The sequence below is a fragment of the Mustela lutreola genome, chromosome 8, assembly GCF_030435805.1.
Source record: "Mustela lutreola isolate mMusLut2 chromosome 8, mMusLut2.pri, whole genome shotgun sequence".
Lineage (NCBI taxonomy): Eukaryota > Metazoa > Chordata > Mammalia > Carnivora > Mustelidae > Mustela > Mustela lutreola.
Genome location: NC_081297.1, coordinates 44,550,163 through 44,575,819, shown reverse-complemented (window position 1 = coordinate 44,575,819; position 25,657 = coordinate 44,550,163). Strand labels below are relative to the sequence as shown.

General features: G+C 51.8%; 1 protein-coding gene across 9 annotated transcripts in view; it reads right to left on the bottom strand.

Moving 5' to 3' along the window:
* The window catches only part of SLC6A12 (solute carrier family 6 member 12), a 30,931-nt gene continuing 5,274 nt past the window's right edge, over positions 1-25,657 (bottom strand). For 5 of the 9 annotated variants that reach the window (XM_059184483.1, XM_059184481.1, XM_059184476.1 and 2 more), the window contains exons 4-16: positions 20,397-20,531; positions 17,328-17,468; positions 16,618-16,705; positions 15,392-15,524; positions 13,992-14,126; positions 12,267-12,370; positions 11,812-11,936; positions 11,233-11,345; positions 10,623-10,760; positions 9,793-9,895; positions 7,871-7,971; positions 7,240-7,410; positions 4,990-6,082 (exon numbers count right to left, since the gene is read on the bottom strand). In XM_059184483.1, coding sequence (XP_059040466.1) covers positions 5,939-6,082; positions 7,240-7,410; positions 7,871-7,971; positions 9,793-9,895; positions 10,623-10,760; positions 11,233-11,345; positions 11,812-11,936; positions 12,267-12,370; positions 13,992-14,126; positions 15,392-15,524; positions 16,618-16,705; positions 17,328-17,468; positions 20,397-20,531 — 1,631 coding nt within the window. In that variant the 3' untranslated portion in view covers positions 4,990-5,938. Of the gene's footprint in view, positions 716-4,989; positions 6,083-7,239; positions 7,411-7,870; positions 7,972-9,792; positions 9,896-10,622; positions 10,761-11,232; positions 11,346-11,811; positions 11,937-12,266; positions 12,371-13,991; positions 14,127-15,391; positions 15,525-16,617; positions 16,706-17,327; positions 17,469-20,396; positions 20,532-25,657 lie in introns of those variants that run through there. The other 4 variants (XM_059184480.1, XM_059184479.1, XM_059184478.1 and 1 more) reach the window with 4 other exon arrangements.

The following is a 25,657-nucleotide window of genomic DNA, read 5'->3' as shown; positions in this document are numbered from 1 at the left end:
TTCTACCATACATCAAGGGAGCAGAAAGTTCCAACCTTTTATTAACTCCTTCAGAGAGGGGGAAAAGAAAGAAAATGCCCAAATGGCTTTTCACGAGGCTAAAGTCATCTTAAAAACAAAAACGGAAGGAGACAAGGCAACATGAGAAAGGGAAACTAGAAGCCACTGTTGCTTCTGGGCGTATATATAGCCAGAATATAGCAACTCCAAGCAAAATATTAGCACACTGAATCTGGCAGTGAATAACAAAGACTATGGTAGATCACCACCAGCTTAGATGGTTCCCGGGAATTAAAGATGGTTAAATATTAGGAAAAAACCCATTAATATAATTCACCACATTAACAGATTAAAGCAGAAAAACGATATGATCATTTCAATTGATGCAGAAAAAGCAATCAATAGAACTCAACTTTTTTTTTTTTAAATTTCCTGGAAAACCATAAGGGGGTATACAACTGTGTATCGTGGAGAGAAAAGTAGACCCTCTTGCTCCAAAAGAAATAATTTAGCCATCTAATTTGCACAAAAAGTCACATTTCAATCACCCCTACAGATAAGAAAGGTCCTACCACCAACTCAAAGGTCTTGATTTAAAACAAAACAAAACAGGGTGCCTGGGTGGCTCAGTGGGTTAAGCCGCTGCCTTCGGCTCAGGTCATGATCTCAGGGTCCTGGGATCGAGTCCCGCATCAGGCTCTCTGCTGATTTCTCTCTGTCAAATTAATAAATAAAAGCTTTAAAAAAAAACAAAAAAAAAAACAAAAAACAGCAACAGATGAAAAGATGAAAAGTCATAGCCTTGAGGCTCCTCTCATGGGGACGGTCCTTTCATCAGCAGACCCCCTCCAGCTGAGGACAGGCTGGGTGTAGGCCATGTTCATGTACTCCTGTGGGCTGGGAGCAGAGCCTGGCCCTCCGCAGCCCCCTGCTGTCCTCCTGACCTCTCTGCCAACCACTGGCTAGCAAGCTTTTCCTCCCTGTCACATCTAATGAGCCCGTGTCACTTTCTTGAGCAGCTAAACTCACAGGGAAGCCACGTGCCCTGGGCCACCGGGGAGTGGACACGTGAGGACCAGGGTGGCAGGCCGGCTTCCCCTGCCTCCGAGCAGGGAGAGGAGGGCAAAGCCCAGGGTCCGGGCAGGGCTTTGGAGGGCCAGAGGTGGTGAGGATGGGGGAGAAAGGCAAAAGGCTCAGACGGGAGGAATCCCAGGGAGTACTGAGGGTCGCCTCTGATGAGGGGTGGCACCCGACCCCCTCAAACAGGGAGATTCTGGTGTGCAGGGGAGTCAAGGATTCATATTGGTTACCTGCTGGTGCATAATAAACTGCTCCAAATTCAGGGCCCACCTGGCTGGACCTTCCTGGCACAGAGCCCCTCGTGAGGTTACAGTCAACACCAGCCAGGCCTGCAACATCAGCCACCCTTCTTTGGTCCCTTTTGAAGGACCCCCCTCCACAGTGACTCAGTCACGTGGCTGACATGTCAATGAGGGCCCTTGGTCCGAGGCCTCTGTTCCACCCACATGGGCCTCTCTGTTGGGGTGCTTGAGTGTCTACGTGGCATGGTGACTGGCTTCCCCCTCCCCTCCCCGAGCGAATGACCCAAGAGGTCAAGACAGAAGAAGTCACTTGCCACCATTCTGTCACACACACTGTGGATCAAGGGCGTGGGTCCCAGGAGGTGGGGTTCACAGACAGCCATCTTGGATGCTGGATACCTCACTAGACTGGAAACTTTATTCAGAGAGCTCCTTCTATCCCCTGGCTGTTTGAAGACAAGGTGCTAGCCTTTCCAGTGAGCTGACCTCAAGCCTTGTGATTATGATACCTCCCCACAAAGCCCCATCCTGGCTCTTTCCTCCAAAACTTCATACAGCTCTCTTCCAGGGCATGTAGTCTAGGTCCCTTTGCCCCACCATGCTTCCCCCTAATGCCATCTGCTTCTGCTTCTTTCTCCTGCCCCAGTCCCCATTCCTGTAACCCTGTCCCCTCCCCCTCCACAGTCAAAAATCTTACAAGGCTGAGAGATTGGACATTACATTCTCTCTCTCTGTCTGTCTTTCTCTCTGACCCAGTTGGGGGAGTTCTGAGCTGAGGTCCTGGGCAGCACTGGAATGGAGCAGAAAGGGCAGAGCTGTGCCTCCTGTTGACAGTGACAGCAGAGACAAGAGACCAGCCGGAAGTCAAGGGTCAACCTCAAGGTGGCCCATACCTGAAGGGTGGATTTGGGCAAAGAGCTGGACGTGAAGCCCAGATAGTTCTTGGAGGCCCCAAACCAGGGCCAGCTATCCTCTTCTGGGGCTCCGCATGGGATGGGGTGGGGAAGCTGTAAAAGGGAGAAGCCAGGCTAGATAGGGGAACAGTTTCCCCTAGTCAGGCACCTTCTGGCCCAACACACACAGACCACAGCCTGAAATGGGAAGTCAGCTCCCCTGAGGTCAGAGGCTCCAGTGTCAGCAGAGTTCAAGGCCCCTCTCAGTTCCCAGAGCTCTCCCAGCTAAGGGGGATGGGGCGGAGGGGGCTGAGCTCGCCTGAGCCCCCTCCTCAGCTCCTGCACCGAGCAGCGTCTTGGACTCTCAGGGGAGATGGGACGGGGAGAGCCAAGTCCAAGCCAGAACCAAGACCCAGCCACGCAAGGCGGACATACAGGGAAGACAAAGTGAGTAGCTGGGGACAGCAAACCCCAGCTTTAGAGGGTGGGCTCCCCAGAATCCCAGCCTGGGGGTGGGGAGGGAAAAGCAGGGACAGTCTTAGCCTCACAACATAGAGGAGTGCCAGTCAGATAAAAATGCTTTTGCCTAAAATAAAGGAAGGGGGAGGGTGATTTCTAAGCACATCTGGTTGCACTAGTGGGGTTGGGAGGCAGGAGAGACCCCAGACTTCAGAAAACACAGCCACATTTTTTGCTTTGGAGCCCACCCTGCCCCTAGGGGCTGCCGTGCACTGACATTTTAGATCCAGCTTCGCAATTAAACTCAGCCACCATCTTTCTTTGGGCAAGAGAAGAGTCTAGGTGGGAGGGGGAGGTGACCCAGGTTTAATAAATTGCATCAGAGGGTCTACAGAGTGGGAAGTTCATGAACAAGCCATGAACTTCCAGCCCTTTGGAGGCACTGGGACTCCTGAGACCACTTGTGTTGGGTCTCTGTCCTGCTCCAGCGAGGGTTCCGGTGACCTCCCTTGCACAGAATTCTCTGTTCTGCTTGGGCACTGGTTATGAAGGCAAATGCATTTAGGCATGAATGCGTGAAAAGATCAGGTATGAGTAATAGGGACTTGGCTGGGAGGGGGGTCAGTGGCAAACTGGAGAGTGCCTGGAGGCGTCCGCCTTAAAAAAAGTTGTTCTTTAAATATCATAGTGGCCAAACAAGTCATGGTTGCCTGATCGGGCCACCAGTTTAAAACTTAAATAGTCTCGATGAGATGAAAACAGACCCCAAGTTATGACCCTACAACCCACAGAGGCATAGCTATGCTCTTTAAGCATACATGTGTATGTAAACACACACACTCATGCACGCACAGCTGAAGTAGTGCTCTGGGCACTTTGAGTCAAATTCGTGCTCATTGCCCATCTTGTGGGCCCAATGAGTGGCTTCCCTGAAGTCCCTTTTTCTCTGGCTGATGTTCTCTCCAGCTGCAACCAGGCCCACCCCCGCCCCCACCACTTCCTTCACCCCCATGCCAGAGCAGAGACTTTCCTGGACATGCTGGTGAGCTTAAAGCCAGGGGATCTGGAGCAGTTGAGAGTCCTGGTGAGTTGATGTGGGGAGAGGACAGTGGTGTCTGCCGTCTGCAGAGTTCAATACTGAGGCTGAGGGCCCAGGGAGCTGGGGAGAGCTGGTGCCCCATCGCTGTGCAGAACAGGACAACCACCCACAACAGACAATGCCATAGCCCAGACTAAAAGGGGGCCAGGCTAAAAAGCACAGCACACCCTGGGGAGGAGGCTGGGGGCCGAGGAGCCTGGCCGGCCTCAGCACCCATGCCCTTGAAGCTGGGCTCCCCCAAACCAAGCCAACTGTACTGGGGAGCTCCGCTGAGGCCACGGGAGGAGGACATAAGAAGTATTTAGTTTCCAGGCAGCGTGAGCTTACACAGGAAAGAAATGCTCAGCTAGCCAGCACTTTCCTCCTGCTCCTATGGGGAGCTCCAGAGGCTGGCAGGGCCAGGGAAGGGGGCACTGCTCCCATCTGCCACCAGGCGGCAGCAGAAAGCAGCACACCTGCTCCACAGGTCCCCCGGGGTCATTCAGGAGAGCTGACAGGCTGAAGCAGTTTCTCTCTATGGCTTTCTCCTGGACCTCCTTCTTCACCCACTAACTAGTCTGACCAAAGCGAGCACGGATATGCAGAGCAGTCCAAGGGAGGCTGAACCCAGGGGTCTAGACATCTGCTTGTGCCCAGCAGGGAAGCCCTGACAGATCTGGGTGAAAAACACTGGGTGCTCTGAAGATGAAATTCACCCTGGTTGGACCACAGATTTTTGCTCCGGCCACCAGCCACTGGCTCTGGGTGACATCTATCTTTGCATCCCTGCAGATGGCTATCTGTAGATACAGAGGTGTATACAGGTGGCTTTCCTTTTTCCAGCTCCCAGGTCCTGCCCCAGGCCACTGTCCCGAAGTGGCCTCCCCCACCCCAACTCCTCCCCCTCCCTTGCCTTCCGGAGGCTCTGGTATCATTTGATAAGGACCTGGGGAGAGGAGCATCCCACATGCAACACCTCCCACTCTGTGGGAGACCGGTGGGCTTTCACATACTCCAAGGAATCTCTGGAGGAAGAGGAGATAGAAAAGGGCAAGAACAAAAGGAGCGAGAGAGGAAATCTGGCCAGAGGAGTATGGGCCGGCAGAGGAAATGCCAAGATAGGGATGCCAATGTGGGGAAAGTCGCTCACCTCTCTAGAGAGGGGACCCTCTCCCTCCCACCCCAAGACATTAGAACTAAACAGGAACGGGTCGAGGCAGAGAAGACTAGCACACCATAGCAGACAATCCATATATACTTGTTAACTAAGGCAGGAGGGTATCATGGGAAGAACCTCAGCCTTAGAAAAGGAGACTAGGTTTTGGGCATAGTTATGTGAGCTTGAAAAAGTCACTTTCTCTTTGGTCCTCAGTTTTCTTACCCATGAAGTCAGGAGGTGGGACAAAAGCAGGGTGGCCAATGGAGCTGCCTGGAGTTCTGTATTTGGAAGGACTGTGTGGTGGGAAGACTCTGTTATCGATTAGCAATGTCTGCCTTGGGCACAGGAAGGTACAGACACTCTTGCCTTTGAACAGTCTAGGGATCATCTCTAAGTTCCTTCCATTCCAATGTTCCATGAGCCGAGGACACAGATTTCAGGAAGCGTGGGGAACCAGGGGCACCTTGAGAAGCCTCCAGGAAAACTTGAGACCCTGATGGCTCGTGAAAGCTTTTTGTATCTCTAGTTCCTTCCCCGGGCACTTCAGAACACCAAGCCTAGTGAAGAACCTCCTCTAATGGAATGTCAGAACAAATATGGTGTGTTCTGTTGTCACTTCCAACCCACCATGTTCCATCAGGCTCTCCGAGTCCAAGCGTGAGACGTATCACCATCGGCGTTACCCTCCCAAAGCACAAATACAGGAAGCTGGAACATCCCTACAGCGGGAGCTCCCATACAGCATGATGTGTTTGAATCAGATGGTAGACTCAAAGAAGACCACCCTCCTTTATAAATAAGAAGGTGTGTTCCAACATCTATGGTGTGGTGTAGCAGACCACCTCTCGCCCACAGAAGGAGCTGCCCCAGCTGAGGAGCGAGCGGCCTGGCCTCTGGCTGGGGGCACCCATGGACATCACAGAGGTCCCCAGCTGGACTGCGGTAGGGGACGGAGGTGAAGGCTGTCCACCGTCGTGGCCCTAACAGAGGTTCCTGGCTCCATAGCCACCTGACTGCTGGCCACATCCTACAAGTGGGTCTCCTTCTCCCCAGCTATGAATCCCTCCTTTGCTGGGGAAGGCCCGCCGTCCTGGCTGGTACCACCATCTGGATACAGGCGTTGTTTGGGCTGTGGCAGGCCGGGGTCAGGGGTGGTGAGCTGTCGCAGGCGCTGTGGAGATGAGAGGGGACAGATGGGTGCTACTGGTGAGTAAGGCACAGATGTTTCATCCTTTTTGTGTCCCCGGGGCCCAGCCCAGAGCCAGACACATAGGGGCCATTGGTAGAATCTGAGTGAATATGGGAATAAATATTTCGAGAAGAGAGAAGACACAGTAGCGTGGTGACTAGGACCAGAAACTGGCCAGGTTCCAGTCCTGGCTCTTACTAACTACCTGTGCAATTGCAGGCAACCCATTTAACCCCTATGTGCCCTATCTGTAAAACAAAGATATTAATAGTACACAGCTCAAAGTAAGTTGACCAATAAGTGCTTATTTTTGTTCTTACTATTACTATTATGATGTGACCAATAGGTCCCTATTATATGAGTAGTAGTACTACTATTATTACTGCTATTGGTACCATCTCCTTCCCCCTCCTTCTTGCCTTGAATGCAGATGTGATGACTGGAGTCATGACAGCCTTCTTGTGACCATGGGCTGGTGAGCATGATGACAAAGACATGCTCAGACAGAGGTGCAGAAATATAGGAAGAGTTTGGTCCCTAATGACCTCTTTCGAGCAGCTGAACCAAATGTCAACAGGATCCATCTCTGGTCTTCTTGATGTAAAAGAAAATAAGCCAATTTGCTTATTGCAGGTTGGGTTTTCTGTTACTTATAGGCCGGATCAATTTCTACAAGTGTAATATCTTTGTGGGACATGCTCTATCCCCTTCTAGGAAGGCATGTCTTAAATTCTAAACAGGGAGTCTTTGCATTGGTTTCCCAGGCAGAATTAAGAGAAGAAAAGAAGCCGGAAGCCTGTGTATGAAATGAACCATGGCAACGGGTTATTAGTTTCCTGGGAGCAAGGGATTTGTACTCTCTAAATCTCTGCCTGGGCACTTCTTTAAGTTCTTGCTGTGACTCAGTTTCCTCCTTAAGCCTCTGACAGTTTACTCTTGCTCAGCTTGCCCACATGATCTGCTGGAGGTCAGATTCTGAATGCCCAGAACCCGAGGTCTCTTGAACGTTTCTGGCAGTGAAGCCATGGGACTGGTCTTCAAAGATTCCATGAGACCAAAGGATGGCCCCACACTCAGAGCTGGGCCCCACACCATCTCTCAGGAACCCCTTTCCATGTACCCCTTCCCCAGGCCCCTACCTTCTTGAAGGATCCCTGGGTCTTCAGAAGGCTGATGATGACAAAGAGTGGGACGCAGACCATGGAGGAGAGAGCCAGGAACCAGCCGATGGAGTAGCCCCAGGGAGGGTACACGTAGATGTTGTTGTATTTGAGAGGGGTGTACTTGCTCAAGGAGAAGAGGAAGGTGGCCTGGAAGGAGGGAGAGGTGGACACAGATGAGACACAGAGTCCTTGAAATTCTCTCTTCACCCACTTCAATGTCCAGGGACAGAGGACGAGTTAATGCACTGTGGTACATACAGAGGTAGACTAGTAAAAGCCATCACAAGCTGTGAGCCAAGGCATGGCTCCCCCGAGGACTGAGATAGGAGGAGCTCTGAGGAAGGGAGGGGAGGTGGAGGAGCCCTAAATCGGCAGACAGAAAGAGACCACTAAAACTGGGAAGCTGGGCAGAGAAAAAGGAATGGGGCAGAAACTGGAATGAGGCAGGAGAACTGAAAGCAAGTGCAGGGAGAACCGACCCAGAAAGGGAGAATGGACCAGCTTCCCTGGGTAACTGGATAGGCAGGGAAGGAGCCCAGAGCTCAGGCGTCCTGCTCCTCGTCCCCGAGTCCTCTGGCGGCAGGAGGGTAGCTGGCTGGGCACATACCAGGCAAAGTCCAGGGGTCAGAAAGAGCCAGGAGACCTTCACCAAGGGCCATGGCCGATAGCCAATCATGTCCTCAACGTTGTCATAGAAACGGTCTGCTCCTGCCCAGGGCAGTGGGAGAAGAGTGTGAGAACGGGAGGAGGGAGACAGCTTGTAGATATTCGGGGAGGACTCACTTGGCTTTGCCCTCTGCCCCCCACCCTGTCAGGGGAAACTGGGTCAGGGCACGTGAATGAGCAGGGTCACTGGCATCGCAGCCACAAAGCAGGGAGTGGAGAGGGAGAAGGGGCTGCCATGAAAAACCCAGGAGCCCTCGTGAGAGCTACTCAACCTCCCAGTGCGATCCTTTATCCCCTTGTCTAGGAATGAAGAGCCTAAATCCTAAACCCCGAGGACGGCGTGGGCCTAAAATGGCACCATTGCTACATCCATGCTCGTTTATCTATGCCGCAGAGATGAATTCAGTTTCAAGTCAAAAGAACAAAATGGCGAGGGTCCCGCTATGCCTGCGGAGCACGCCAAACTCACACGGGGCCAGAGAGCCACTTGGGAGGGAACAACAGTCTAGATTCTAGACTCTGGAGGAACCACACCACGTTCTCGGGAAAGCCCGACAAGAGGCTTGATCTGGGTTTGTGGAAACCCTGCCTGGTTTTATGTACTATCCTTCTGTTTCCACGTCTGCTCCAGATCCAGGCCTAGCCAGTCCTCTAAGGAGATAGCCACCGATCGGGAAAGATCCTGGGATGGTCCCCCCCAAGCCCTTCCTCAGCAAAGCAATGACTCCCCACTCATCACCAGGGTGCACGAAATGTCCCATTAGGGCGTCATTGCTTTGACTTCCAAAATTCTCCCCCGGATACCAGCTAATGCTGGGGAGGCATAAACTATTATAGTTCCTCAGCTTTTTAGAACTCACTGTGATGAAGTTTATCAGACTCTCTTTGATAACAAGTTCCGAGACGCAGTAGAGAGAAATCAGAAAGACATCACATGTTTGAAGTGAGACTATAGGAGACATGTCCCAGGAGAGGAAGGACATTAGATAGGAAGGCTCAAGGTAGCAAAATAAAAACCTTCCTACTCACAGTTTTCCTCCTCAGTCCCGCTAAATGGACCCAGCTCCCCACCTCTGCCCAGAGCCTTGTTACATTGGCAGCATGTCCCCCCGCCCCAGGGTCCTGGGATATGATGATGCCTCTTCCGCATACTAGCTGTGTGGGCTTAGACAAGAGAACTACCTCTCTGAGCCTTGCCTCCCCCCTGCAAAGGGCTGCTGTGTGGGCTGAGAGATAAGGTATGCCATAGTCAGCTTGTTTCTTGGGATTTAACAGTGCATTGACTCAATGCATAAAGGTTCCTCCCTCCACTGTCACCAGATAGGACGTTCTAGCTCAGCATCACTGGCTGGATACCCCAGCCCGGGTGGGGGGTGGTGGTGGTAGAAGTCAACAGAAGGCAGAATTCACTCCAGTCTAAGAAAGGAATGTGTAATAGCCATAAGGAGAAAAGCCCCCTCAAAAACACGGGAATGAGTTTCCTGTTTGGGGAAGTATTCAAGCAAAGTCTGGGTGATAACCCAGAAAGGGAATGTGGGGATGTACGGAGGCTCGGACGAAGCAGCCCTAAAGCTAGGATTCCCACTGGCGAAGGGCTTCCAGCTGCTTCTGTATCAACAAAACTGTTCCCCGTTGTTTCTAATTCCTCTCACCATTGTGGGAAATCGGTTTTGTCCTTACACCAGCTCTGTCTGCCATAATGACAAATGCCTGGGCTCCCAGGGGTGGATGAACTTCCCAGGGCAGCAATACAAAGACCTATAGAAACCAGAGGGTTGGCACATCCCGTCTCTCCTGGGCAGATCATGTCCTTCTTGGAGGAGGGGGCTGGAGGCTCCCCCACGCACTCCTCTCTCCACTTACCGTACACCCAGCTGACGCAGATCACTTCAAACACTGCCAGGAAGAGCAGGCATATACCGCTAGATGCGTAATAATCAAACAGCTGGAAGATATACATCCCGCCCTGCAGAGAAGCCGGGGAGCTGGGTAGGGCCTTGGCCAGGGCGGGCAGGGTACCCGCTCCACAGCGAAGGCGCAACCACTCGTCTGGGCACCCCTCCTGCCCAAGCCCATTCCTTACAACTAACTAAAGGGAGTTTTCCTCTCCTGTCCTTGCCTCCAGGCCCCTCATTTAACATCAGGACCACCATTTCTGACTCTTGGGAAGTGTGGGACATACACTTTGTATCTTCCCAGCATCCTCTCTTGTAGAAGCTGTCACCGCCTCACTCTGAGGGTGCTCCTTTCCCTGCTACAGGCCTGAAGCGGAGCTAGGGCTGGACATTCACTGTGTTCTTAAGAAAAGGTCCCTCTCTTTCCTCGGGTGTTGGGTGGGTGCCAGAAGGTAAGCCTGAAGCTCTGCCAGTGCTCTTTAATATTGGGAAGGAAATCTGGCTAAGAATGGCATTCCTGACAATGTCCTTAGAGCAGCTGGATCCAACTATACCTGAAACCAATACCCTCTAGACTTTTCAGTTTCCTGGCCCCCAAAAACTCTCTTTTCTGCTCAAACTGGCTAGCATTTGGTTTCTGTCACAGGACACCAAAAGAGCTAACTCTCCCTACATCCTCACTGTGATGAGGGCAGAGCCTGTATCAGCATCCCCAAGTAGCTGATAAGGAAGGTGTGGCCCCTGGCTCCCTCAACCTGGAGCCCATCCTGCAGGCCACACACACCCCCACACACTCACCTCCGTAACCAGGAAGAGCCCTATCAGATAGCACACAACTGCAATAGCCAGGATGAGGAGCTCTCGCCGCCCACTCTTCCGGAGCTGACTGGGAAACATGTCCACGGAGGCTGTCACCAGGCACTCCACACAGACAAACTGTGGGCAGGAGGGGAGTTGGCACTCACCCATGCTGATGCACAGGAGCACAGGAGGGGGTTCAAGGGCAGAAGTGGGGGTGCCAGTCCTGCCCTGGGACAACCAAGGGTCCCAACATGGGGACCAGAGCATGAGACATGTTCTGTCCCCAAGGCTGAGGAGTGGGGCTGGGATGCTTGAGCTGGATAGCCAGAAGGAGGCTGAAGGGCCATTTGGGAGGGAGGTGTCCATGCATGGGGAAGGATCAGGCCTAGGGGGAGAAGGTAGATGGCCCCCTCACAGAATAGGTTGGTCTTAAGGCCCAGGGTCCTCCAACCAACTGCAAGGACAAGCCCTGGAAAGTGGAGGGGGATCTGGAATATATGGTCAGGGGGGAAAGAGATTGGGGGGGGGGAATTCCCAGAAGCGCAGAAGCTGGGAATAGGGTCAACAGGGCAGGGAGGGGTGCAGTGGGGTGGGTGGGGTGACAAACCTGGCTGTCCAGCCCTAGGAAGATGAGCATGATGAAGAAAAGGCAGGACCACAGCTGGGATAAGGGCATCATTGTCACAGCCTTGGGGAATGCGATGAAGGCCAGACCAGGACCTGCCAGGCACACAGAGGTCAGGAGAGCTCTGTACGGGCTCTCACTACCCGCAGGGAAGAGCCTTCTCCCAAGGCCCTGTGTGAGAGCACATGCGAGAGAGAGAAAGCGAGAGCGAGCGAGCGCACAAGCGAGCATGCACATGTACACACGTGCATGCGCAAGGGGAATGTGTGTGTGTGTGTGCACGTGCATGTGTGCGTGTGTGTGTGTGTGTTTCAAGAGTAGTTTCTTCCGTTACTCTGCTCTTCTGCTTCTGAGGAGCTGGCTTGACTGTGGGTCTGCCCACGCCCCCTCAGTCCATGCTCCCTCGCCCACCCGTCGTTAAGAAGGCCCTCTTCTGCTCCAAGCAGGCCCCCCAGAGGCTAAACATGTTCCCATAAGCCAGCTGCTGGGACCCCTGCCTGGGACCCTGGAGGATGGATCTGTGTCCTCCCCTCAGGGCCCAGGCAGCAAAGTGGCACTTACCGGACTCGGCCACTTCGGAGATGGGAACCCCCTGCTCTTGCGCCATGAAGCCCAGGATGGAGAAGACCACAAAGCCGGCCACGAAGCTGGTGGTGCTGTTGAGGAAGCAGAGGGCGATGCAGTCCCTGTGGGGCAGGGCGGGATGGCGAGGAGCCAGGGGAAAGAGAGGAAGAAGAGCCACCAGGGAGGAGAGAGCCAAAGACAGTGGAGCAGTGGAGCAAGCGGAGAGAGCAGAGTGGGGAGGAAAAGGGGGAGCAAAGATGCACATGGGGAGGTATGGGAGAGAGAACGGGGAGGGACCATGGAAGGCAAGAGAGGGAGAAGGAGGGAGAAAAGGAGGGAGGATAAAAATTCAGTCTAGGAACTAACGCGGTGATTCCCTGGCCACACTCCAGGAAGGCCAGCCCCCCATCAACCTGCGGTCCCCGGCACCCCACCCCTACCCCTTCACTCACCTGTAACAGTTATTGTGGTACTTGTTGTAGCTGCCCAGGGCGGTCAGGCACCCCTGGCAGATGGCAAAGGAGAAGAAGATCTGGGTGCCTGCGTCCATCCACACCTATGTGGGACCCCAAGAAAGTGGTAGGGGGTGGGGGGCGCCCAGCCTTGGCCCCTCAGACCCTGCTGGTCCCCTGGGTGTGCCCTTGGAGTTGCACACTCATCACCGTCCACTCACATGTCACTTCACAGGCAGGGCCATTTAAATGCGGTTCTGGGGGCACCCAGGGGGCCCCCACACTAGGATTTCTTGAGTGGAGGGGCTGGGCTCAGAGAAGGCAGGGCCCAGAGAAGGCAGGGCAGAACTGAGAGCATCAGGCTCACTCCACAGCACTGAGTGCCTTAGGCAGCCAACACATGGGGCCAAGAGCCACTTCATTAGAATATAAGGAAAAAACCCAGGACTCCTTGGGGAAGGGGATAGGGGAGTGCAAAGAATGTGCTCAGACAAATCCTATAGGAGGAAATCAAAATGCGCAGTAAATCTGTGGGGAAGGGGAGGGGGGAATTAAATTAAAACAACAAAATGATACTATTTTGATCTCTCAAATTAGATCAAAGTTTAAAGCAAATTATTATGTAATCTCTCATGGGCCCTGGAGGAAAAAAGGGTGTCCTCCAATACTGGTGGAGAAAGTCTCCATTTCTCTAAAGCCAGTACATTTCAAGAAACTTAAACGCACATCCTCTTGGACTTAGTGATTCCAGAGACTGTCAAGAAATAATCAGAGATGTGGTCCAAGATTTAAACACAAGGTGTCCATTGCAGCTGTATATGTGATCATTTAAAAAAAAAAATGTCCGGACGCCTGGGTGGCTCAGTGGGTTAGGCCTCTGCCTTTGGCTCAGGTCATGGTCTCAGAGTCCTGGGATCGAGCCAGGGATCCCTCTGCTCGGCAGGGAGCCTCCTTCCTCCTCTCTCTCTCTCTCTGCCTGCATCTCTGCCTATCTCTGTATGTCAAATAAATAAAATCTTAAAAAAAAAAATGCCTGACCTAACTGTCCAAGAATAGGAGCAGATTGATGACACCTGCCCCACATGTAAGTGCTCAGAGGACACGGAGCCTGGTCTGTCATGCCCACTGCTGGCTCCATTCTTAGAGCACTACCTGGCCCTTGATGGGTCCTCAGTACATTCTGGATGAATGAGTGACTGAACGGTTGATAGATGGAGGACACAGTATAGGCAAGTGTTTAAAATGACATTTACAAATGAATTTAATAATATGGAAAATGCTTACAATATAATTTAAATGAAAAAAGACATATTTCTACAAAATTATCTCAACTATATTAAAACACACACACACACACACAACTAGAAAAAGACTTGGAAGGAAATCTAAAATGCTCATAGAGAAACAGCTAAGTGGTGGGATTTCAAGAGATCTTTAATTGTTCTCAATACGTTGCCTTTATTTTTTTTAAAATTTTTTTAAAGATTTTATTTATTTGACAGAAGGAGAGCACAAGCAGGGGGAGCAGCAGAGGAAGAGGGAGAAGCAGGCTCCCCACTGAGCAGAACCCTGAGATCATGACCTGAGCCGAAGGCAGAGGCTTAACCAACTGAGTTCCTGATATACTGCCTTTAAACCAAAAGAAAAGCAACCAGAGATTTTCAAAAGTACGGCTGTGGTTTGGGGTGGGAGACAGCAGGGAAAGGTCCCCAGCACAGCTCCTACCTGGGGGTCCTTGAGGCGAAGCAAATCAGGCTTCAAGTAATAAATGATGCCCTCAGAGGCTCCGGGAAGGGTGACGCCACGGATCAAAAGGATAATCAGCATCAGGTAGGGAAATGTGGCCGTGAAATAAACAACCTGCAGGGAAGCATCCCCAGGTCACTCCTGCAGGGGACACAGACGCCAGGAGGTGCCAGGGAACCTTCGGCTGTCCTCCTGTCACCCCTCCTCAGGCAGCAAGAGTGGCCCCCATCTCAGCGTCAGATGCCTCCTTAGAGATGCCGAGAGGGGTGAGCACCTGTAACTCGCCCCAGCTTCCTTACAATTTCTAGCGGGTCTTGGGCTGCAAGGCCAGTAGAGTGTGAGATGCACACCAGCAGGGCAAGGACAGAAGAAAGACGGGGAGAGGCACAAGCTTCCAGCCACAACATTTCAAAGGCTATTTTAAAATCTGGAATCTGGTCTCCCGGAATCCCTCATCCTGGCTGTTCTCCTTATGCCCCCTGGTGAGGGTAGGTCTCGGAGACAGAGGGGGAGCAGATCCTCACAGTGACCTGTGACAAAATTTACACTGCTTTTCCAGGCTTAAGTTTGGGGGAGCAGCAGTGGCCTGAGTTCTGAGATATGGAGACACTCCAAGGGGTCCACTCTGCCCCTGACCGAGCTCAGCTCCTTGTCAGAGGTGATGGCGATATCTGTGTTATTATCGCCATCACTAGTTTTATTAATATTACAACAATCCTGGGGATGGGAGGGCTGCCCCCAGAACAGGCTAATCGGTGCAGTCAGTATCCTGTCTATTCCTGGCTTTTTAAAAAAGCATGAAACCTCAACCTCAGATTTCCTGGGTTGGAAATAATGGCTCTAATTTGAACTCTCTACACACACAATAAGCACTGTTGTCCATTCTTGGCTTGAACCCTTTTGACGATTGGAAACTCACCACCTCAAAGACAGTTCTGTTTGCTGGTTCATACCACATACTACAAAAGGCAAGTCATAAAAGTGTACGATGCTCATTGTGTCATGTACACACATAATTAATACAGATGGACACAGACATACACATAAAGGAAACTAGAAGACAATACAATGAAACATTAACGGGGACTCGTAGATCCAAATGGCCGCCATGCTGGCTGGTACAGTGATTAAGGGGACTTCTAGGTTTCTTATTTCAATCTGTATGTTACTTACGTAAACGGATCTTTTATAATCATATTGAAAGAGAAAGTCTTACCTTTCTTACCTTGGACTGAGTTAAACTCTTCTTACCATTTCCCCTGTTCTCACCTTGCCTCTCCCTTATACTACTCTTTCTTTCAGTTCTCCAGGGGGCCTCTTTGAGTGTCCCAGGGCTTCTGGGGGCCAGAGAGAGCTTACCAGAGGCCAGAACACCTCACCTTGCCCGTGGTCTTGACCCCCTTCCAGATGCAGAAGTAGCAGATGACCCAGGCAAGCAGGAGGCACAGGGCCAGCTCCCAGCGCAGGGCCCCCAGGTCGTGGATGCCTGAGGTGATGCCCAAAACACGTCTCCTGAGGATGGAAAAAGAATTAACCAGGTAGCAGGTGAAAGGGTACAACTTGGTGTTTGTCTTCAAGTCTCTTGATTCTTAGCGCTGACCCCACAGATCTCATGTTCCAGGCTTCCCCTCCCCATCCCACTGCACCCCCTCTCCCATGGCCATGCCATGTTCCCACCTGTGGTCTGTATGCCCCTGCTGTTAGAAGACCAAATCACGTAATCCCATAGGTATCTTTGTCTTTCTAACCATCCAGCTTTCTCTGTTGTACAGAGAGAGATAGAGAAAGAGAGAGAGAGTGAGGGTGGTAAGTAAGGCATGGACGAGCAGATGGAGAGTAGATACTTACATGGGCAGGTTGAGATACAAGTGCATGGGTATCAAACAGGGGGGCTGACTGTGTTTTAGCACCCTGAAGAGCGCAGGGAGCAGTGGAAATGTGTGCACGTAAGTGTTGGTGGATGTGTGAGCTTTGGGTGACATGGGGACATACGAGCGTGCGGGTGCAGGCAGACACGTGTGAGTGTTGGTAAATACGTAAGGGTACAGGCGGACCTTTGCGGGCATGAAGCTGGACACATGTGGGCGTGGGCAGATGGACGGGCGTAGTCACATGGGAGGGTGGAGGTGCGAGTATGGGGTCGGCCAATCTCTGCGGTACCAATACGCTCACCTTGGCCCATTTCAAGCTACCCACATGACATCCCTGAACACGGAGCTGGGGAGTGATGGGCACCACCTGCTCTTGCGAGCCGGGGCAGACCACTGGCCAGGCACCAGGGGACACATGTCGGTAGGAATGAAGGTGTAGGTAGATCCTTGTGGGGGTGGGGGTGGATTGGTGCAAGGCAACAAGATGACACGGGTAAATGTGTGGGCCTGGGCGGACACGGGTGGACTCAAGGTCATTGGGAGTGTGTCAGTGGATGAGTCCAGGTAGATGCGAGTGTGCCCCCAGGTCCCAGTGGTGTGCAGGTCGGGGAGGTGGGTAAGCACTGGAAAGTGTGCACAGAAAGGCTTAAACCCTCCCTCCAAGTCCCGGGTCTCGGACATCCACATCTCCCGCTTGGGGCCCCTGGCACATGGCATCCAAACCCAGCACCTACTCCCAGAATTCCATGACAGGCGAGGTGAAGTTCTCGGAGGGGGTGGCTGTGCGGGCTCCCGAGCCGTTCAGGAAGTCCATGCAGTGCTCTGTTGGGGACAAGGGGGGCTGGGCATTAGCTAGGGACCAGATGGGGAGAGATGCTCTGACACTCTGGTCCCCTCTGACCCTCTGACCTTACAGCCTGGCGGTCCCCATCATTCCCAATCCCAAGAGCTTCCCTCAGAGCCCCCATTTCTTAGGAGTTGTCCACCCAGGTGGTTCATGGGACCAGCCCCCCTCCCCGTGTGCCTCATACAGCTCTTGTTCCAGGGAATCTGGCTGTGCCCTGGCCACCCCACCCACCAACCTCTGACACAGACTTCAGATCCCTCCTCCACCCCCATGACTGGCCCACTGTCTCTCCACTCGACACACAAAGGGACTGTGTCCTACGCCTGCTCTTCCCCCCAGTCGGGCTGCTGTTCCCATGGTCGGTTCCTTCTCACCCTTCAGCCCTCAGCCATCAATTTTCCTCCCGCTGTTGTCGGGTTTCTGCTGCTTCTTTCACCCGGTGCAATTTGTAATTAATTATTTGATTAATTGGTCTGTTTCTCTCACGAGACCATAGGCTCGTGGAGGGCTGGGGCCACGTGGCTTTTGCTCGCCCTTGGGTGTCTAGTACATCCAAGCTGGGAGAGGCCCCAGCCCAGTGGCCGAAACGATGGATACCTGTGTTCCAGCTATTGGTACAGGTTGTCCAGGGCAGCTCAGAGGTAAAGGAGCTGAACAGGTAAAAGAGGGCCCAGGCGAGGATAACGATGTAGTAGATGTTCAGATAGGACTCGATGACCACAGATGCCAGACCGATGCCTGTGTGTGGGGGGGGCAGGGAATGGGGAAGCAGCAAGGAAAATCCAAGAGATCAAGTTAGTCCAGCAGAGCCGCACGGAAGCCTCCTGCAGTGGCTGGCCAGGGACTGGGAGCTACCCGAAGAGACTCACCACATCTGTTTATTGGCCTGAGAAGCCACAGACAGCACATTTTTCTAAGAAACCCAGGCTACAGAATACCACAGTTTGCATTCTTCCAGTTTTGCAATACATGTTTGAACATATATCTTCTTTTTAATTTTTTTTCTCATTATGCATAATTTACTTAACTTATATCCCCCCTTTTTTAAATGAGATAAACTCTGGAAGGATTGCCATCCAGAAGCTCCCTGTGGTTCTCTGGTGATAAGATTTCAGTTCATTTTTTTAAAGTTTTTTTTTTTTTCCTTTTGTCCATCTGCATTTTCTAGTTTTTCTATGACAGTCACGCATGACTTGTAAAATGAAAAGGGGCAGGAAGAACAGAGGAGTTATCTTTTGCTCAAGGTAAGAGCAAAGACCAAAAGAAACCAGCAAAGAAAAAAAGAAAAAAGGAGAAGTGGTCACCGTGGAGAACCGAGAGCCTGAGTGGATCTCAAAATGCCAGCTCACAGGGGAGCGAGGGGTAAGAGTGTCCCCCAGAGGCGCGACCTGTGCACCCAGGTCTGACACAGGGGAGCAGTCTGGAGGCTGGCTGTGGGGCACCCCTCCCGCGCTCAAACCTATCAGGGCTGGGAAGGAGCAAGGGCAGGCACAGTGCACCACCCCTACCCCCCCTTCCTGCCCCGCCTGCTCCTGCAAACGTGGGATCTTTTCCACAGTCATTTTAAAAGTAACACGTTGCCAGAGCGGCCGTTAGTCCCGAGGTGCGAAAACTGGTGGAGAAGTGGGCGCTGTGCCCTGCCAGGGCCTGCCTGTTTGTCCTGCGTCCCAGCACCGCACCCCGCCCCCGGGCCCCAAGTCCTGGAGATTCGGCTGGCGGCCCGGGAAGCCGGTGCTCCAGAAGGATTTAATGAAGCAAAGCCCAGAGGCAGGTCGGAAAATCAATGCCAACTGTCCACAAAACCTGCCCTTGGCCGGGCGAGCCCACCCTGATTGTCTGTTCCCATGGGCCTGGCCACCTCGACTGGAGGCCCCCCCATGTTTTCCTGCGTTTGGGTCTCCGCACAGCATGTAGGCGTGGTGGGGGAGGGCGCCCTAAAGCAACCGGTTGGGGCCTCGGGAGGGGTGGGGCCGGGGGCTGCTGATGGAGCGGAGGGTCCCCGGGGAGCCCCTCAGCCCTGCAGTTCTGAACGCGCACACACAGACACTCCCAAACAAGTGGCCACTGTGCGGCCACTCGTCTCTGCCGCTGCCAGAACGTGCTATGCTCCCACCACCCAGTAAACACCGACCTGACCCAGGAGGAGGCAGCGCGCCAGAGCTGATGTGTATGGGGAGGGGTTGCCCCATCTCTGAAGGGAGGGATGATCTGGGGCGGGGGGGGGGGGGGGGAGAAGGAAGCTTGTGCCTGTGTGTAAATTGAGGGGGAGGGTGGGTGAGCACAGGGTGTGCCCTCCCATATGGGGAGGGTGATCTGTGGGGTGGGCGCCCTTACGCAGATGGAGGGCAAGGTAGTAAGCAGCCTTGGACCCTCCCACCAAAATAGGTGCACACACCTTGAATGCATCTCTCCCTGAGACCCTAGGCCTCAGAGTCTGTCTCTTATACTTGGAAAAGAGGGAAGGAGCAGCAATCCTTCCCTCCAACCCGCATCTAATGATCGGTTTGCTCACCCTATCTGCAGTGATCCCCTCGGAGAGTTAGTCGATACCTGTAGGAGATTCATCCCTGGGTCCTAGGGATAGAGCCCAGCTGTGTGGGACATTGGGCGACTCCTGGGGTCCAGAGCAGAATGCTGAGAAACTACTCTGGCTGAAGCCACAGCACTCCAGCAGGACCCAGCCCTCATGAGTAGAAAGGTGTGCAGGCCAAGCTTTGCCCTGCCCCAGCCACTTACTGCTGCTCCTCCAGAGGTCCCATGGGTGCCCCAAGAGGAATCAGCTAGCCCCAAACTAGCCTGGTCCCTGCAGCCAAACCCCCAGTCAGTGGTCAGGTTCCCAGCCTGCTCAGGAACCAGTAATTTCCCCACATGCCCGCCTCTGCCCAGCCTACTAAGCTGGGCAGTAACCGCAGATAGCCCAGTCCCCGAGGCTCTCTCAGAGACTGATGTGAGGGGAAGAGTCCTCTCCTCATTTCACCTAGGCCAGGAACCCCTCAGAGACAAAGGTTGGGTTTCCCAATGGCCCCCAGGGGACTGGCCCAATCAACTAAAATTGGAGTGGGGGAAAGACACCCCAAGCTGCTCGCATTAGCCAGCAAATCCACAGAGAGAACAGGAGCGGTGCCTAACCGAATCCCTAACCTAACACAGGAAATAGCGTGAATTTTCAGCTCAGGGTGACCTGGGTTCAAATCCTCAGTGAATGATCTCATTTTCTCATCTACAAATAACTAAGTGAGTTATTACTAGAGGATCCTATGAGGAAATGCACATAAAGCCCAACAGGGGCTCAGTAGTTGTTAGCCATCGTCATTGTCATCGTCACTATGGTTATGGGCTTCGGTGGCATGTCTGCGGCCGTGCCATATACACGGAACAACTTTTCAGGAAGCTGAGGAAGATGAACCTTCACAATTCCTCACTGGCAAGGACCCCTTCCAGGCTCTGTATCTAGTTTTGTACTGGTGATTTTGTATTGTCTTTCTTGAGGAGTGCCTTCCTCCCCAGGATCTATTAAGTTTGGGGCCCCCCAAAGTCTGATGACACTTCCTTGTGTCCCCCACAATAGACGAATAAGAAGGTGGTGGCAGGGAAGGAAAGGGGAGGAGCAGCGGAGGGATGGATTCTCTTGGGGGCCCAGGTAGGAGGGCAAAGGGGAACACTCACCCTGGAGAAGGGGGCAGATCTTTCTCCAGGCTGTCACACTGCCTTGGCTGGTGTACTGGCCCAGCGCCACCTCCAGGAAGAACACCGGGATGCCACAGGTGAAGAAGAAGATGAAGTAGGGGATGAAGAAGGCTCCTGTGGAAGAAGGGGGGCAGGGGCTGAGTCCTCGACCCATCTGGGAGACCAGTGTCCCACTACTCGGCACCTGTAATCTCCCTCCCCACCCTCCCAGGGGCCCGTGTCGGCTTCCTCTTGTCTATGAACAGGGACGGGCAGAAATTTTCCAGTCTGACCCCACCCCCGGGATAGGAAAGACCTTTGAAGAAAAAGGAGTGAATATTTAGGTGGAAATCCTAATAGATGCCCAATTTATTTTCTCAGTGTGCTTCACAAACTTAGTCCATTTATTATTTTTGGAACCAAAACATATGTTCTGTATAATTTGATATGCCTGTTAAATTATCAAGTGTGTTACATTTTAGAGAAAAACAAACAGAGACACCTCAGAAAAATTATTTTTCCTCTAATAATTTTCAGATTTTTTTTTCCCCCTCCACCAGGCCCGGATCTGAACTGGGGTCCCAGCAGAGAAGGCTTTTCTGCTCAGGCCAATTCTCGGGTGCGGGAGTTTCGGCAGTCCTGTGATTAGGTGCTGACTCACAGAAGGCCAGGCTGAAAAAGCATCCAGCAAAGTAGTGAATTTGGAGACAACCCTAAGCCACCAATGCCCACTTCAGTCTCTAAGACATATACGTCACTTCAGAAGAGTAGCCGGGGGTGAACAGATTATTGTTTTCTGCACCAAAATAACCCTTAGCACTTATGGAGTGCTTACTGTATGTGAGGCTCCACCAACTTCCGAATCCTCACAGAACCACCTCCCACGGGGCAGGTACCATTGTTATCCCCATTTTACAGAGGAAGAAACTGAGACACCAAGCCAGCTGGTCTGATCCTGAGTCTGTGCTCTTACCCAAGTCACCCACCTTCCTTTGTAGGAAAAATAGAAAGTTCGAAGGGGAGAAAAGGAAAAAAACATTGTATAGCCTTCCAATATTCTTATAAACACACACACACACACACATTTCTCTTTTTTTGGCCAAAATGAGTACCTGCCATACATTCTTGATAATTATTTAAAAACATATCATGAACCTATTATATCAATAAATGTAGACAGCATCATTTCAATGGCCGTGTTATATTCCAACATAAGCATCTGTCCTAGCTCATTTCATCCGTACCTCCACTGGCCTCTGGTTGTTTCACTGCAAACTCCACTGTGATCTGCGGCCCACATCCTTGTGCATTTAGCTAACTGGCTCCTTCGTATAAATTTCCAGTAGATGAATTGGTAAGTCAGAGGGAATGTACTTTTTTTTTTTTTTTTTTGCTTTATTTGGTGGTAAAATACATACAACATAAATTTTACTTTTTAACCATTTTTAAGTGTACGGTACAGTGGCACTAAGTACATTCACTTTGTTATCCAATCACCACCACCATCGGTTTCCAGAACTTTCTCAGCCAGCCCAATCTGAAACTCCGTAGCCATTAAACACTATATCCCTATTCCCCGCCTCTCCCCAGGCCCCTGGTAACCATTGTTCTACACCTTCTCTATTGTTTTTCTAGATATCCCATATAAGAGGAATCATACAGTACTTATGTTTTTATGTTTTTGTCTGGCTTATTTCACTTAGCTTCATGTTCTCAAGGTTTCTCCATGCCTTTCCACGTTTTGAGGCTGAGTAATATTCCCTCGTGTGTATATATCACATTTTGTTTATCCCTGTGTCCATTGATGGACGTTTGGGTTGCCTCTACCCTTGGGGCTTGAACACTATTTAAAAGTCTTTGATGTGCATTCCCAAATGGCCCTCCAAGCCTCTCCTACCCATCTGCACCACCAGGAGCAGAATGAAAGTGAAGAAGAAGGATCTGTGAGCCTTCTGGGCCCTCTAGAGCCACAGCAGCCAGTAATTCTCCAAGTCCTGAAGTCCTTTGTAACCCCAGCTTTGCCTGGAGCAACACCCCTCACTCCAGGTTATGTGGCTTAGTGGGTTACAGGGGTGAGGCTGAGGGGCAGTGTGCGGGGTTCTCCCGGAGGGTGCTTTACCGGAAGTCTGTGGTGGCATGTGACTCATGGGCCCCTTCCTGCTGACTGTGTGGAGGTCCTTCCCTCTCCGGAAGGAGAGGGCCTCAGCCCTACCCTTGGCTACGTAGACTTCTGCCCCACTGAAACTGGGGAGAGCTCAGGAGGTCTGGAGCCGGGCCACCCTCAGGCTGAGTCGGCCCAGGCCTGGGCCATGGCAGGCAGTGGGAGGAAGTTGGTCCTCCAGCGCCTACAGGCATCCATTCTTGGCTTTCTCCCTGGGTTTTCAACACACTATCACTGCAAACATCTTCCTCTCCAATGAACATCTGAGAATCCTCACTCGGGGAGGCTGACCTGGCCCACAGTTCTCTTGGCATATGCCCAGGCTCTGGGCCCGAGCAGCCGGGTGAGGCCCCCCAGGGATCTGTGAACATAGAGCAAAGGGAGGGAGACTTTAAACACGTCCTGAGTGTTTATGATGACTCGGGACGTGTTTAAAGTCTCCCTCCCTTTGCTCTAAGGTATGCCTTATTATCTCTGCCAAGCACTCACTCCTGAACCACAAACAGTTTGAAACTCAGGAGTCGTAAAATTCTCTTTTGGGGTGAACCCTTTTTTGACGATGACCTAGTTTGGTGACACCCTGTTTTTTTTGTAACCAAAGACATGATTACACCAATAACACTATTTTTTTCATCCCTCTTGAAAGATTTACCTCTATAGAACCGTTGGTTGACTAATTATCAATTCATTATGAACTGATTAATAGATCAGCAAAAACTATATATAACAACCTTAAAAAAAATTTTTTTTTTTAAGCCAGTTAGAGTGCCCCCTGCAGTTCCTCATGTGGACGCTTGACTACCTTATGTTCTCCTACAAACAGACCCAAACAAACAGAGAGCTTGTTTGGAGGTTCTAGAAGGGGAACGTTGCTACTCCTATATCCTCCTATACAGAAGAACGGCCCTCTTCTCTTGGGGAAGGTTGTCCTCTTTAGACCGAGCAGACAGCTTTGGGAAGGATGCATGTGGAGTGGTGAGGGACAAGGGGCCACCCGCCTGGCCTTCCAGATCAGCCGAATCAACCCTGGCGACCAATGAGGTGAAAAATGTCACAGCCAGATCGCCCTCACATCCTAACTGCTAACTAAGGATTTATGGTCAGCTCGAGAGAAACCCTGTTATCACAGCGAGTTCATAAAATTCTAGCCTAAAGCAAAAAGTCGACACTTGAGTTGGTCGGTGAAGTCATGTTCCCATGTAGATCCATCATTACATTGTCTGAAATAAGGAAAACTACATGCCTACTTTCCTGGACCCCCAAAGACCAGTGACCTCAGATTGGGACCCCTGACCTTGCTCGGCCTCTCATGTGTGGGGAAATAAAGGAGACAGGAGAGAGGGGTGGTGAGGTGTCCTCCCCGGGCACTTAGGTTGGGACAGAGCTGACACGAGTACCTGGACTCCGCCCAGCAGCTGCGTTCTGGCACTGCCTCTTCACAGACCACCCAAGCTCAGCCCCGTGTCCCTGCTCACTGTCCTATGCGCTCGTCTCCCCACACCACCCCATGGCCAGGACCGAGGTCACAGCCAAGGGCAGCCACCAGGCGGGACACCGGCAGGTACCTGAACCCGAAAACCTGTCCCCTGGACCCTCTTTCTCCCTCCTTTTCAGATGGCAGGGCGAGTGATGGGCGAGCTGGGAGCCAGGCAGCCAGGGTACACAGCTCCCAACCACTTCTACGATCTTGGGCAAGTCACAAAATATCCCAAGGAGCCTCTGTGTGCTCTGTGAAATGAGGGCTCAGCCTCCATCATCTTTAGCTGGAACATGAATGCCTTGCATGTCCGTGAAATTGGCCTGAGACAAAGAAACAAGTCACTGACCCTACCACTTCTCCTCACCTCCCCTAATCTCTGGCCAGCATTCACCCGCACTCCACAACCTCGCCCCATAGCCCTCACCTGCCAAGAAACCCCATTCCTATTTCTTTGGAGCCATTAGTTCAAACACTTGGTAATAACAACTAAAAGCTTTGAAATACAGAAAGGTACCTGTAGATGCTCAGTAAATACCTGTCGAAGTAAATATGAGGGGCTTGGTTGGGTAAGCATCTGACTCTTGACTTCCGCTCAAGTCACAATCCCCTGGTCATGGGACTGAGCCCCATGTCAGGCTCTGTGCTCAACAGGGAATCTGCTGGAGATTCTCTCCCTCTCAGCCCCTGTCCCCCTCTCCAAAATAAATAATCTTTTTTAAAAAATTAAATATGAACAGTGTTTAGGACTTTGTAAACAATGATTATCTTTAAGTAGGAATGTTTCTTCTTTTTACTTTTCAGGAAAGTTTCAGGTTTCCCAATAAATGTGTACAATTCCCACAAGAAAGAATAAAGGTATTTTCAAAAAGCAATGATGAATCTGTCCAGTCACAAATAAATTCATACAAATGGACACTTCCATTTGCATGAAAATGCCAAATAGGTAAACCTGTAGTCACAGAAAGTAGATCAGTGATTGCCAAGGGCTGGCAGCGAGAGGGAATAGAGAGACTGGTAATGCCTTCTGGCCTTCCTTCTAGAATGAAGAAAATGTTCTAAAATCAATTGTGGTGGTGGTTGCATAATTCTATGAATATGCGAAAAACCTTTAATTGTACCCTTAAAAAGATTGAGCTGGCCCCTTCCCACCACACCCCTGCTCATTTTTACAATCAGTGCTGAAAAATAATGAAGTTATGTTTCTTTAATTTAAAAAAAATCCGAGAGAAGGTCATATTCCTGTGCTCAACTTCTTCAACAGTTCCTATCTCTCTCAGAGCAGAGCCTACAGGATGTGAGCCCTGTTACCTCTCTGATCTCTTCTCCTACTCTTCTCCCCCTCGGGCACTGCCCTCCTCACTGTTCTGCAAGCAGGCCAGGTGCACTTTCACCGCAGGACCTTTGCCTTTGCCTTCCCCTCCCTTTGGAATGGTCTTCACCTGCTCTCCATCCCCAAGACTCACTCCTTTACCTCCTTCAAGTCACATCCTCAACGCAAGCTTTCCTGGCACCTTACTTCACCTTTCAGACCTTTCCCCCAACATCCCCCGCCGCCAGCGACCCAGCATTCTCCCACCCCCATCCCTGCCTGGCTTCTCACCCTTCCACTCCTCACTATTC